The 15,795-nt window shown below is 32.3% G+C and overlaps 1 protein-coding gene across 2 annotated transcripts in view; it reads left to right on the forward strand.

The window, feature by feature from the left end:
- LOC124368800 (paired amphipathic helix protein Sin3a-like) overlaps positions 1-15,795 on the forward strand; it is a 125,926-nt gene that overhangs the window by 80,279 nt on the left and 29,852 nt on the right. For both annotated transcript variants that reach the window (XM_046826181.1, XM_046826182.1), the window contains 2 exons: positions 2,800-2,933; positions 4,322-4,517. In XM_046826181.1, coding sequence (XP_046682137.1) covers positions 2,800-2,933; positions 4,322-4,517 — 330 coding nt within the window. The remainder of the gene's footprint in view (positions 1-2,799; positions 2,934-4,321; positions 4,518-15,795) is intronic.

Raw genomic sequence — 15,795 nt, forward strand, 5'->3', positions numbered from 1 at the left:
ATAAAACATGTAACTGTGAGGTTTAAAAGCAAAGAATGCCACATGAAAAGCTTAGAACACTTTCTCCTGCGCACCGGCCAGTGGAACGGTGGTAGTAGAGTGACGAGATAGTTGTTTATTGGTACAATAGAACATTTAAGTTTTATATGCCAGTTAAGATACATTGTTACATTTGTAAAGAAGAAAAATGTACAAACCCTAAAGAAGTAAAATTATTTTTCATGAGACATCTGTTTCATTTTGCCTACAAGCTTATCACTAAAATTATCATTACCTTAAGTGATATACTTATCCAAAGAACTGTAATATAAAGTTACTAAAACTTACCTCAAAGTCATAGCGAGCTTTTCAATAGGTTGTATACAATTTCTGAATTGCGTGTTTTGTCGCTGAAGAACATTCTTCAATTTCCAGTGCAATTCATCAAATGAGGCAACTGACATACGAAAGTAGTTAAAAAAACTTTCGGTCGTCATTTCTCAGGTCTTCAAATAATACGTAGAAGGTTCCGACTTCCTCACATCTCTGATTTATTGGATGAGCCCAGAGTTGATTGCGCCTTTTTCTTTTCCGCCGACGATACAGTAGCCATAATGCAATAACTTGCTCACGATCTATATTAATAAGATGTACAGTCAACAGAACTGAAGTGTTTTCAATTTGTCTCATTTTCTTTTTCCTGCTCAGGCGGAACCGTGCAGTGTGAAACTCAACCAACTACGGTTTAGAATCGTACGGTTTTTCCCCATAAGGACAGAATCGTGCAATGTGCAAGAAGCCTCAGGGCTCAAAATCCAAAAACCGAGAGCCTCAGTTAAGCCCTCCCTACCAAGTGGCTCCTTAGCTATGATTTTAATGTTCAAATAGATTTTACTGATTTATTTCTGGGCACTAATAAATTAAAAAAGGCATTGGCACAAAATATAATAATTTTAAAAATAAAGTCAGTTTGTATCTGTGACGTATTAACCCTTTGAGTGCCAACATCTGATTTTACCGGACGTCAAAAGTTAGCTGAAAAGTACGAACGTCCGATTTTACCGGACGTTCGGGGGGAAAAACACTAAAAATCGAAAACTTTATATTTTTAAACTAATATATTAAATTGTTCATGAAGAACTATTCTTTTAAAAATAAATTGTTATTGTACACTTCCGATTAATTGACACGAAAATCAATCTAGAAGGCACTAACATCACTGTCAACAGATTGACACATATTTCTCAGCTACTTAAAAGTTGTATAACTCGCTCATTATTGAAGATAATGCTATGAATTTTTTCAATATTTATAGACAATTGAATACTCTTTCCAGTATGGACAAAGAAAAGGATATGCATTTTTTTGGTGATGATAATTTGGTTGAAAAATGAAATTCATAAATAAATTCTGGAATTTGTTTAGGTAAATCCATTTTTGGTATTCCTAAATTTAATTTAATAGTAAATTTGTTATTTTATGTTAATTAGGCAGAGGTTTCAGAGAAAAATAAAAAAAATGTTGATAGCTTATTAAATAATCAAACTGTGAATTTTGTACTGAAACCTTGCAAAATGCCTTCAAAAGGGCTGGCACTTTTAGGTACACCCACTAGAAAAATACCTGGCACTTTCCAGTATACCCACTCAATAAATACTTGGCAGTCAAAGGGTTAAATTATTTTGTATCCTGGGGCTGTATCCATATTTCAAGCGTGAAAAGGCACCTTAATTTTTAAAACACATCACTATTCCATGAATAAGGATACCGGGTATTGTTAGAATGCCACTTGAACGGAGGTAATCCATACAACCAGTCCCAGACTATCCTGAGACCTCTCTTTTTTAGGGTAGGGACGGAGGCTTATTGTCACTTACGACAACCTCAGTGATTGAACAGTAATGTTCAAATATCGTACAATTACTGAATGTCTCATTAAAAAATATTTGTATCTATGCCCTTTTGTAATGTGTTTTATTGTTATTATTGATTAGTTCAGTTTTTAAGTTTTAAATAAAATAAACACGTTTCCTGTATCATAAATAAATACAATTTCACGGTAAACAGTTCCAGTATAGTATTCAATGATTTCTATTACTTGGTGCCTTAAAAAATGTAAGCATGCAACAGCACTAGTGTATTTACTGTAAATAACAAGTTTTTATTATTGCTATTCCATAGCCGGCTTTAACAATATCTGACACCCTATCACCACATAAGCTGCATGTAACAAGTTTTACTATAATTTTGATAATTTAAGTGTATTTATGATGATGCTTTTAATGCATTTGAATTGGCCGGTGAGTCAACATGTTCAAGTGACTTTCTTCGTGCAATGATTGTTGATGATTTGCTTGTTGGAATGTTTTGTACAAATCACAAATAAACATAATTATATCTCTCTATCCTTATGTTTTTCTCACTACTGCATGTTTGCAAACTAAATTTACAGGAAATACAGTTTTTAGACAATTGCAAAGCAAGAAACATAAGTTTGTTCTATATATAATATCACACATTTTTCTATCTTGAAAGAAGTAAAATTTATTTATTACTACCCATTTAAAGGAGTTAAAATTATTTCATTTTGATAATAATTGCAGATCTTTTCATCACATGATAATATGTACTTATAATACAAATATATAGCTATAGTATGTTTACCTTTTGTAGAACTGCTAACTCCACAATACACAATATACACATTATGCAGATTGAGTATTTTTACAAATAACATTCAAATAAAGTGTCTATAATTTTATTAAGTTTAACAACACTGTAGATCTAGAGTTAATGAATAATAGACAATACCATGTGCAGATGACAAGAGGAGTAGCCCTAACAGCCCAATTGACATTGATGTTGGCCCAATTAAAAATATATCAGATGATAAGTTTAAAGAGGATGACAACGAAGACACAAAACTACCTTCACACGCCTTAGCGACTCATCCTGTAAGTATTGCTTGTCAAGTTTATGTTCTGAAATTCTATTGTCTATTTGTGTATAAAAATATGGATGGAGGATGATTTTACATTTGCAATAATTGCGTATTATTTGTACTGATTATGTTCTTTGTTTATTCCTAATTTTATGCACATTTGACTTATCTACCATTATGGTTATTTACAAAATATTGGGTTACAGATAAACTTTGTTAAAAACAGCTCGCAAGTTTTTTCTATTCTGTAGGATTTATACAAGGTTTTTATTGATATGTTATGTGTATTCCTTTTTTATTTCTGTCATGTGTTATTTGTCAGTATACTGCTGTTTTCAGAGAAATATACATTTTACAGAGGTCTTTATTTCAAAAGTTGAAACTTTTGTTTTGATTTGGATTTTGTTATGTTCTCACTTATAATTTTATTGATATTTTTCTCTCTTGCACATTTTAAAGACGACTTCTAATCTTTTCTGTAAATGTTATTAATGTATGTTACTAATACATACATCATGTAACATACATACATGTATGTTTGTAATACTCATTACATCAGACATTTTTAGTTGTATTATCTTGTATATGTCAGATAAGCTTATATTTTAATTGAAACTTAGATAACCTCAACTTAACTTCTTTAGAGGTCATATACCATATTTATATATAGGGTGTAATAAAAGTAATTCTGTGTGTGATTCTAAGCTAAAAATGAAGAATAACTTGTTTTCCAATTTCCACTTTGTTTAGCCGCTAGCCATCATTTTGTACTTTTTATTTACAAAATTACTATCTCTAAAACTATTAAAGTAAAAAAAAAACAAATTTGGCACATAGATTTGAATAAGTAGGAGGAAAATAAAAATAATAATTGTGTCATTCTCTTTAATATTAACAAAATTGTGTCTTTTGAACATTTTAAAAGTGAAATAACAAAAAACAACCATTATAGTTATAAAACATGTACTAGACACCAACTATTTGGAGAATTTTATTGGAATTCCAACAGTACTAGTTTCAATGGGATCTGTCAAGACATAAGCGAGCACGACCACTTAAAATGTACGCTTGCACTAGATGTGAGCAGCAAAACATTTTGTCAAAACACAGGTGTTGAAAAAATTCCTACTAGAGCTGGACTATGGCAGCTAGCGGCTAAACCAAGTGGAAATTGGAAAAAAAGTTGCCAAGTAGAAAGATAATATTTATTTATCTATCCAGATATAAATTCATATCTCATTAAAAGTGTTGTTTCAGTAAAAGGTTGAATTTATCTGCTTGACTTAGTCTTATGTGTCATAAATGTATTGAATAACTACCTATGTTAGAGTCTAGAAATAAAACGTATGTGTGTTTGTGCTGCAATAAAATGCTAACTTAAACTGTTTGTTGATGATTCAGGATGAGGAGTATACTCTTTTCTTTGGCAATGGCAACTGGTACCTGTTCCTACGCTTGCACCAGATCCTGTGTGATAGATTGACACACATCTACGAGCATGCCAATACTCTGGCGCAGGAAGAGGTCAAGTTTAAAGAACTGCGTTCTGAGGCTGCAGCGACAACGCTACGACTCAAACCTAAATGCGAATACTTGTGTAAGGACTGTTTGTGGAATTTTTTCAACACCTGTGATTTTATCCAAGGAGTTCAGACATCAAAAAAGAATTTTTTATATTGACTTAAACTTTCAAAAATGCGACAAGGAAAAAATATTTTCCCTTTAAACAATATTATTCTTTCCTTCTATATTCAATGATTTCTACTTATTTGACCATGAGCATGTGTGCAAATCTCGTGTCCTACAACTCATACAGGTCCTAAGATGAATATTGCTAAATTAATGTAAAGGGTGATTCAAAAAGAGCGCCGGTTTTGATATATCAAATTAAGAGATTTATTTTAATGAAAATCTGAAATCTAATACATAAATATGTTCATCTAACCTTCCGATTTCATATATGAAAAATAATGTCATGCATGTGTCCTCCTCTGCTATGCTGGCACGCAACAACTCTGTTCATGAAATTAGCCATGACTGCACAACAAGTTTCCACTTCAATTTGTCCGACAACCCGTCGAATTTCCTCCTTCAACTCATTGATGGTTCAGGGTTTATTGGCATAAACTAATGACTTTTAGATAACCCCAAAGATGAAAGTCACAAGGTGTTAAGTCACACGATGTTGGTGGCCATTGATGGTCGGAATTATGAGAAATGACGCGATCCTGAAATCGGTCATGGAGCAACACAATTGTTTCACGGGCAGCGTGGCAGTTGGCACCATCCTGCTGAAACCACAACTGGTCAATGTCTATGTTATCCAAATGAGGCCACAAAAACTCCCTAATCATCGTACGGTATCGGTCTCCATTCACTGTCACAGCTTGCCCTTCCTGATCTTCAAAAATATAAGGGCCGATGACGCCGCCCGACCAAAAGCCGCACCAAACTGTCACTCGTTGTGGATACATTTCCCTTTCGTTAATCATGCGAGGGTTTTCTGAACCCCAGATACGGCAGTTCTGTTTATTAACAAATCCATTCAATTGGAAGTGCGCTTTATCACTGAAGATGATATTCATTGCGAAGTTTTCTTCCTCCTGCGAATTTCTCAATACCCAATCAACAAACTTTCGTCTCTTCTGGTGATCTGCCACTTTCAATTGTTGCTTCAGCTGAATTTTATAGGGGTGATATTTGAGATCCTACCGAAGAATTCTCCGTACAGAAGAACATCTTAAACCCAATTGTTGAGAACGGCGACGTATTGATTTCGCTGGGCTAACAGCCACACTGTCACGAACCACCTCAATGTTCTGTTCAGTTTGGGCAGAACAACGACGTCCAGAACTTTTGAGGTCGACTGTTGAACCCGTTTCTTGAAACTTTTCATTCGGTGCTTCATTATGTCCTAGAGTACCGCGAAGTCGCCTAACAGTAGCCGCATAACTCTCTCCACTCTGATAAAACGTTTTCACTATTAACACTCGTTGCGCACAAGTAAACTTCTCCATGGTTAGACACAGAATGCACTAATGAGAGAAATATCAGCTGTGTCAACATCGGAATGTAGTCAGAAATAGAATCAAGGTCAAACATTGTTGCCAACCGATAAAATAAAATTTACCGGTCTTTTCAAAACCGGCGCTCTTTTTGAATCACCCAATATGTAACATAGGATTGTCTGAACCCCCTAAACCCCCTAAATCCCATCCCGGTTTTTGATGTAGTATGACGTTCTTAGCAATTGCATGTTTGTCACTGATTTAGTATTATGCATGGGTATATTGTTGCTGGTTTTAATATTATATAATAAGCATTTCTATGACAACTGTACAACACACAAATAGTTCTGGCTTGTTATACTAGATTTCAGCGCTTCCTCGGACCTATATGGTAACAGATCAATATGATTCAAATATAAATTTAAAATAATTCGTGGCAAGATCGGTAAGCGGAAGTCGTCGTGTGTTACAAACACAAGATTATTACATGTAAGACTAAAATAATTAATAAAACAATCAACTTTCTGTTGGAATAAATTTGAGTTATTTAATTACTATAATTACTAAATAAATTTAAAATCTATTGGCGATATTAACGAACATTAAGTCGGAGGCTGAAAAGCTCACAATTTCCTGTGTGTTGACCCGGCATCTGAAGCGAATTGTCCAGCCCATTCTTGGTTGAATGGTGAAAGAGAATGGACGTGTGATAGTAATCCTCGGTTTTATTGTAACAGATCAATATGATTCAAATTTAAATTTCAAATAGTTCGTGGCAAGATCGGTAAGTGGAAGTCGTTGTGTGTTACAATCACATGATTATTACATGTAAGACTAAAATAATTAATAAAACAATCAACTTTCTATTGGAATAAATTTGACTTATTAAATATGATAATTACTAAATAAATTAAAAATATATTGGCGATATTAACGAACATTAAGGTAAAACGTACTTGTGTTAGTTTGGGCCAGAGGCTGAAAAGCTCACAACTTCCTGTGTGTTGATCCGGCATCTGAAGCGAATTGCCTAGCCAATTCTTGGTTGAATGGTGAAAGAGAATGGACGAGTGATAGTAATCCTCGTGTTAGAGAGCACATGTGTCATCAAATTTGATTATGAGCAAATTTGTGGAGTGGCAATAGGAAATTATATAATGTAGTGAGATTAACATTAAAATTATACTTGATTTGAATGATTATGTTGTGGAACAACAAGCATTACACGTATCATTTAAGTCACTTGTTCAAGTGAATCAAGGCGGTGAGTAGGATTTACGGTAAAATCTCACACCATAACGTAATTCAACACCGACATCAGACAACACTTACGAGAGGCTGCTATCTGAACATCATATTACGCTGAACCATGACATTATGGTGACCAATGATGCGTTATTCAAAAGACAGCAGATTTGGAACCACGATTTATGGCGTGCCAACTGAAAGGCCACGATCGACTGATTTCTAAGTTAAGATATTAACTTTGTTATTGATTTTTATGTGTGCATTTTGTTTACTGGTAGTTATTTATTAATAGATATGTTAGTGTTAGCGGATATTTACTAATCTAAGTTGTAAACATAGACATGTCTTGAATTGTTAATATTTTTGAAGTGGGTCATTGGAACAAAATATTGAATAGCTGCTATGCGGAAATAAAAGTAAACTTAACCAACGAGTCGTAGACTAAACCTAAAATAACTATTAATAGGCTATTAAATCAAACACGAATATAATATTAAATTAAATCAACTAAATGAAAAAAAATCAAGTTAAATTAGAGAATTTTTTCTTTTGAAAAATTTAAAATGGAGAGTAAGGAAAATGAAATAAATCTACGTAATATCAAGTTTTGAAGTGGCAGACCTTATAAAATTGTTAAGCCTCATTGGCATCATTGGTGTTGAAGACGTTTTCCCACAATTCCAGAGCTAAGTGACTTTTCAGTAGATTTAAATTTCTTAAGTTGGTGTTTCTTCTACAGGAAATCATAGATTTGTTAGCCGAGGTAGGCAAACTCAGTGAGCATAATTGTCCGGTATGATCTGAGATACCAGTCTGCATCACCTGCACTACTATTTAGTTTAGGCTTAAATTAGTACACAATCAAGAATCAAGAAATCTTTATTGTCTTTAAGCACTTGACAATGCAATGGACAACGTCACTTTTTATTATATCTAAAAGGCTACCTACTCCTATCACACCTTTAAAACCCCATAATACAAGTGTAATGATTAGACTGTAAGTCAAAGTAAATTTTATATGAACATGTGAATAACGCCACAATTTAGTCATTAAAAAGAAAATAAAAGTAAAAATGGTATTAGCAGCATCTCGTTAAATATATATAACATATCTAAAACATTATATACAGAATAAATTAAATAGTAAATAAAACAATAAATATATAACAATAAAACAATAAAAAGTAACAATAAATAGATAAAAATGCAACAAATTAAAATTAACAATGAAATAGATTTAACAACAATAAATAAATAACAAGAGATAACTATCAACAAAATCATAACTATTAAAAAATTAACGTACTAATATCACAGGTTAAGTAGTCATTTAAAGAATAAAATGTGTTATCAACAAGCCAATTACTCACAACATTTTTAAATCTATTAATAGACACATGCCATGCTTTTTCAGGAAGTTTATTAAAAAGTTTAATCTTCATATAAATAAAAGTGCCTTTGGTTTTCTCCAATCGAACATTCATCTGTTCAAGCATATATTTTTTTCTTGTACAGTAGGAGTGTATTTCTTGTCTACTAATAAAACTATCTAATTGTTCCTTGATACTAAGTAAAGTACAATAAATATACAGGGATGGAAGGGTCATAATTCTAAATGTTTTAAAAAGTGGGACACAAGAAACTCTATTGCCAACATTTGCAATAATTCTAATTACTTTCTTTTGCCAAATGAAAGCAGTTTTAGCACTAGTACTGTTTCCCCAAAGTGTTACACCATACCTGAGCTGGGAATGGAAAAAGGCATAATATGCTGTGACCAACATTTCAGTACTGATATTATACTTTAGTTTCCTGATAAGGTATGTAACCCTAGCTAATTTTTTACAAAGAAAACTTACATGTGCATCCCAATTTAATTGATTATCCATGTATATTCCTAATAGCTTAATAGGTTCTGTGTATTTACTATCAAGGACACAATTTCCATCAAGAGTAAAAATTAAATTTTCTGTTTTGCTATTATTTACTACCAAAAGGTTGGCTTTAAACCACTTAATAGCTTCAGTCATTGCCTGCTCCTGTTCTAAAATTAAAGTTTCCAGATGTTTATTGCTATTTAAAATAGTTGTATCATCTGCATATAGAACAGACCTACAAGGCATATTAAATGAAAAATCATTTATTGCTACTACAAAAAGAAAAGGACCGAGTACTGAGCCTTGTGGTACTCCTAGTAAAACATTTTGGAAACCAGATACATCTTTATTTTGTGAAACCATCTGGCTTCTATTTTGTAAATATGATGAAAATAAACGTAATTCATTATTTTTTATGCCATAAAAATGTAGCTTTTTTAAAAGCAGGTCATGAGGAATGCAGTCAAAAGCCTTACTTAAGTCAATTAAGGTAGTAGATGTCATTATTTTGTTTTCAAAATTCAGAATAACCTGTTCTGTTACAGTTTCAACCGCTTTTACTGTGTTTAAACGTGGGAGAAAACCAAATTGGTCCGAACAAAAAAGATTATTTACAACAAAAAAGTTATACAATTGTTCTTTGATACAAAACTCAAATATTTTACTAAGAATAGGAACTAATGAGATTGGTCGATAGCTAGAGGGGTTAGTCCTATCTCCTTTTTTAAAAATTGGCACTACTTTTGTTATTTTTAAAGCTTGAGGAAATGTTCCTTGGTCTAGCATCTTATTAAATAAATAAGTAACTGGCTCTAATATTATGTCAATGATGTCTTTCATAATTGCATTGGAAAAAACCATAATAATCCTCACTTTTTGAGGTACTCAACCTAGATGTACAATATAAAACATCATTTCTTTCAATATTTTTCCATTTAAAATAATTTTTTAATACACCCTTATTTCTTATGTAATTTTCTAAATATTCAAGAGCAAGGTTATTGTCATTCTGCTGGTCAGAAGTATTAATTATATTAGAAGGTGAAAGTGTAAAGAAGTTATTAAAAGTCCTAGAATCAATAAAAGTTTCATGATTTTTTTCTTCAACCTTTTTTTCTGTATTAATTATTTTCCAAGCAGCTTTACATTTATTTTTTGAATTGGTAATATATTTCTCATTAAATAATTTTTTCTGTCTTTTAATTTCAGATCTATACAGATTTTTTGCTCTGGTGTACACATTTTTACATTGTAGTTCATGAACTGTACCCTTACTGTTTTTAAGCTTATCATACAATGCAACTACTATTTTCCTAATATTTTCCAATTCTTTTGTATACCATTTACTACTTAACCTATTAGTATTGTCACTATTGCCTAATTTAATCTCTTTAAAAGGACAGCACACATTAAAAGTGCTTGTCAAGACAAAGTTAAAATAATCAAATGCTGCATCTACATTAGTAAAACGTTGTAGCTGTGACCAGTCTACATGAGTCAAGTTTTCCCTAAAATTTTGAATAGCGTATGGCGTTAATGTTCTAATGGTTTTAATTGAAATACCTTTTTTTATACCTGAGTTTGGAGCACCAATAGTGTGAAAATTTGCATAAACTGCTGCGTGATCTGATAAATGAGGTTCAATAACATTACAGGTTACAGTACCTTTTTTTACATTAGTAACTATATTATCAAGGCATGCCTCACCCCTGGTGCTTTCTAGATTTAAGCAATGCATGTTATGGGAACGCAATAAATTGAAAAAAGAATCTACCTCAACATTACTTTTTTTTATATTGATATTAAAATCACCTGATACGATCAACTTCACATTAGAATATTTTTTATTAATATAACCAAGTAACTCATCAAAAAAACTTATGAAATCATTTATGGGAGAATTTGGTGTTCGATAAATTGTTATAATGATAGCATTCAAACTAACTAAAAATATACCTGAAACCTCAAAAACGAAATCTACACATAAATGTTCTAATTCAATAGTTTTATATATTATATCTCTTTTAACATATATACTACAACCCCCTCTTCTAAGGGGAGGCTTCCGGCAATAAACACTACCTACACAAAAACCTGCTGGCACATATAACAAAGACTCTTCTGGACAAAGCCAGTGTTCATTTATAGTTAAAACATGTATATTTAACTTATTTGACCATAGATTTAATTCTTCTAATTTATTTCTTATGCATTGAATATTTAAGTGATAAACAATGAGGCATGAGTCCTTAGATTCTGGTGAGCTTCTACTTGTGCACTGTAGTTTTTTCCAGTTGGTAGGCAGTTCCCTGTCACATCACATGTACCTGGAGGAGGAGGTTGCACATCTCGTAGGCCCAGCCTGTGGTCAGGGTCCTTCTTGGCAGTAATGGCTTTTGCTACTACTCCAGCTAACCACTTCTTTCCCCAAAAATTTAAGTGGAGACCTTGACGGGTGTGTAAAGCTCTCTCTGCTTTACTAGATTTCACTAGTGTAACATTGGAGTACTTGCCACTAAGCTCTTCGAGGCGCTTATTTGTCTTTGCAACTTCTTTGTTGACACAGGACCAACTAGCCAGGTCATAACGGTGTGGGAGGTCTACTAAAATGATGTTTGTATTTGTAGCTCTGTCCAAGGTTTCAGTTATTAAAGTCAATGCTTCATTTGCTTCATTTTTTGCCACATCATTTGTGCCGCATACCATCACCAAATAATCGTTTTTATTTAAATTTACATTTTCTATATTTTTATAATTTAAAATTTGTCTTGTACGCCCTCCAGGCCTCACAAAACCTACTGCTTCATGATCTTTATGTATTTTATTAAGGTGCCAGGCTAAATCTCGTCCATGACTATCAGCACAAATGAGCACCTTATTCATGTGTGTCTCATTGTGGCTTCCATCAATACTGAGATCACTAACATTTGAAGTCTCATCTTCATCAACTTGTAAAACCTCAAACTGGTTCCTTAATTCAATGGGATTTAGGTTCCCATTATACGTCTTAGGTATAGGTTTGGGTATATTTTTTTTACTTTTTATAACCATTGAAAAACTCTCCAGCTTTGTTTTTTCAGGGCTCCATAAACTTTTTTCCAGTCCAGTGTTATTATGGAAAGGTGTGGAATTCAAAGGAGATAGACTATGATGTACACCTGAATTTACTTTCTTGATTGTAGAGATATTCAAATTTTCTTTTTGGTTCAATTTAGTACGTAATCTATTTACCTCTTCTTCCAGCTGTATAATTGTTTCTTCTTTTTTTATTACTAAAGTTTCCAATTGTATATTATGATTCTTAAGACTTATAATTTCTTTTCTTGCTTGGTTAATGTCATCATTAAGTGAATTTATAATTTCATGTTGATTTATTAGTTCTTGTGTTACATCTTGATTGATACCTATAGTTTCTTTTTCATGTTCCAATTGGAAATCAACAGATGTACATTTGTCACAGAGCCATTTTCTTGGTAACTGTGCTATGCTTTTATATTCCTCAAGAGTTAGAGAAGTACATTTTCTGTGGAACCATTTAGAACATGCTCCTGTACAAAGTATAGCATGACAGCCTTTGGTTATATTTTTAGAACATTTACCACATGGGTACTGTAATTTTTTCTTATTCATTTTATATAAAATTGTTAGAAATTATCAGTATGAATTCAGGAAAAGAAACTGAAAATGTATTTGTATATATAAATACTGGTTACTTAATAACAACAATAATTAACTTTTTAAGCAAAAAAAGTAATGACAACAGTTGGATTTGAACCCAGAACTTTCAGTATAGAAGTCCTCAACTATATCATTGAGCTATCAGATCTGATACACTGGTCAGTTACAGGTGCATAACAAAATCATTACAATGACATGTGAGATAAGAAGTTTGTCAACAAACAATACAAAGGTCAGTTCTGGTCACTGCACTTATCAGTTCTTCAGGCCTTATCTCTAGACCCTTCTTATCTGCTTTTAAGAGTACAGACCAAATAGAAATATGAAAATAATTGTATAAAAAACTTAAATTTGGCACCTTCTTGTGAATTGTTAAAAAATACACTATACAAAAATGTTGAGAATTACTTACTGATCACTTTAATGCAAAATTTATATCATAATACAACGAAAAAACCAATTATATTCACTGAAAATGATAGAGCAGATCCTGCATACAACTTGCACACTCATTCATTCACTGTGTCGATAGAGACACTCATTCATTCAACCAATGCGTCGATAGAGACAGCAGAGGTTGGGGTGGTCCTAGTTGGAGGCAGTTTGACTCTTTATTTTAATAGATGCATTTCATTTAGCAGACTCCTTACAGATGAATCTATTAAATCGTCAATATTTGTTTCCAGTGATTAGAATATGTGAGTTAGTTGTTAGAAGTGAGTCAATAATGTCTGCAATAATGTCTAGAGCTTGTTTGGAGATGGCTAAGCTGTTTGTGGGTGGACAATATATCCCTAATGACCTTAGAATTACTGAAACTAAGTTTTATTCCAGCAAATGAGGGGTATGCTAACATTTTCGATTTCCAGATTTACAGTTTCATTCCTTAGGTTATTATTTCTGTTATTGCAACTCCACTTGGTAATGCACTGCTACCAGTGTGAAATCGATGAGCTTTGTGTCTTGTATCTTTTTAGAAGATTCATATTCTGTTGAGACAGTCAGGTCAGGGTACAGATCTTGTAGAAGATGATTCATTATTTCAATTTTTTCTGTAATCTGTCAGCGTCAAGGAAAATCAAATGGGAAAAAGAACATTAAGAGTAGGAGAGGGGTTAGGTTGAAATGGGTGAAAGTTGATATAGGCGTACATGGAAAACAACTGCTCAGCCAATGGAGCTTAAGAAAGGAATGCAAAACTGATTTCAAGGTAGCAGATGGTAGGAAGAAGGTTAGGCCTACTATAGGAAACCTAACCTTAAGAAAGGATGATAAGGGAGTTAGGAAAGGCCAGGCCCAAAAGAAGCAAAGTAGACCTAAGGGAGAATAAGAATATTAATGAAATTTGTAAAAAAGTTGTTCAGAACATAATGCTTTTTCCAAATTAAACCGTGATTGATTTTTTCCTCCCCTAAACAAAAATAAAACAAAAACACAATTATAATTTAATATAATTCATAATTCAATAACATTTATTATTCAATTAAAATTTATTACAGAATTGTACTTAAAGGGTTATAATAATGAAATGAAATGATTTATGAAATGAAATGAAATGAAATGAAATGATTTATTAGCCCAATAGAACATTACAATGTTATAAGGCTCGTCAAGAAATAATAACACTAAATACTAAATAACAATAAAAAAAAAAAAAAAATACTAACTACAACACAAGTAACATATAGCTAATACTAGGTGGTATGATATTTCACATCTTAATTATTTTCTGGTGAATTCGGACGAAAATCGTCAAAAGTATAAATTTCAGTTTGAAGCATGTATTCTTTAATAGTTTTTTTGAAAGCCTTTAATGTAGGAATCTCTCTCCATGCTAAAGGTAATTTGTTAAAAAAATGCTGACTATTGTAAGAGAAAGATGTTTTAAAATGGGTTGTTCTGTGTATAGGAACAGGTAGAGAATAACTATTACGTGTTGTGTAGTTATGATGGGAGATAAAGGGATTGGACTGTATTCTTTTATATGTTTGAGTTAAAACTTCCATTATGTAAATACTTCTTACTGTTAAAATTTGAAGATTAAAAAAATGTCCTCTACATGATTGATTAAATTTCAAATTTCCTAGAATTCGGATTGCTCTCTTTTGAGTTTTGAAAACCTGTTCAATAAATGGTGAACTTCCCCAGGAAACAATTCCATATCTCAACACAGATTCGAAATAGCCAAAATAAATAGTTTTTGCTGTTCTTAAGTCAGTCAAGTCTCTAATTTTACGAATAGCATAACATGCTGAATTTAGTTTCCCATTTAACTGACTGATGTGATTTTCCCATCTAAGATTGTCATCTAAAGTAACACCAAGAAATTTACAATTTTTTGTAGAAGTAAGTTTACTTTGGTAAAAAGTTACTTCAAGTTGTTCTCTAAAGTTTCTAATAAAGTGAAAATTAAGTATGGATGTTTTGGAAATATTTAAGGATAGTTTGTTAGCTTTAAGCCAGTTAAAAATCAAACTAATGTTATCATATAATTTTTGAGATAGTTCAGTTTTATTGTCAGATTTAATCAAACTAGTGGTGTCATCAGCAAAGAGAATTAATTTGTCACATAAATTGAACTGCTTGGGTAAGTCGTTTATAAAAATTAAAAATAATATTGGACCTAAAACTGACCCTTGGGGTACGCCTGCCTCCAAATAGCGGGCAGGAGATAGATATTTATGGACAGAACCAGCACTGTTTTGAACTATCTCTACTACCTGGCTGCGATCCCTCAGAAAGCTACTAAACCAATTGAGAGCAACTCCTCTGATGCCATAATACTCCAATTTATTTAACAAAATTTCATGGTCTACACAATCAAAAGCCTTCTGGAGGTCACAGAACAGGCCACAGGTCGACTGTCCCTGGTCCAAGGCAGTTAGCACATAATCAGTTAAACTTATGATAGCATCTGAAGTTGACAAATTAGATTGAAAACCAAATTGATTTTTATTTATTATTGAGAATGATTTTAAAAAATTTTTAAGCCGTAATTTTACAATAGTTTCTAATAATTTTGAAAAAACTGAAAGAACTGAAATAGGTCTGTAATTTTCTGCAA

This window comes from Homalodisca vitripennis, chromosome X (genome assembly GCF_021130785.1).
Source record: "Homalodisca vitripennis isolate AUS2020 chromosome X, UT_GWSS_2.1, whole genome shotgun sequence".
NCBI lineage: Eukaryota > Metazoa > Arthropoda > Insecta > Hemiptera > Cicadellidae > Homalodisca > Homalodisca vitripennis.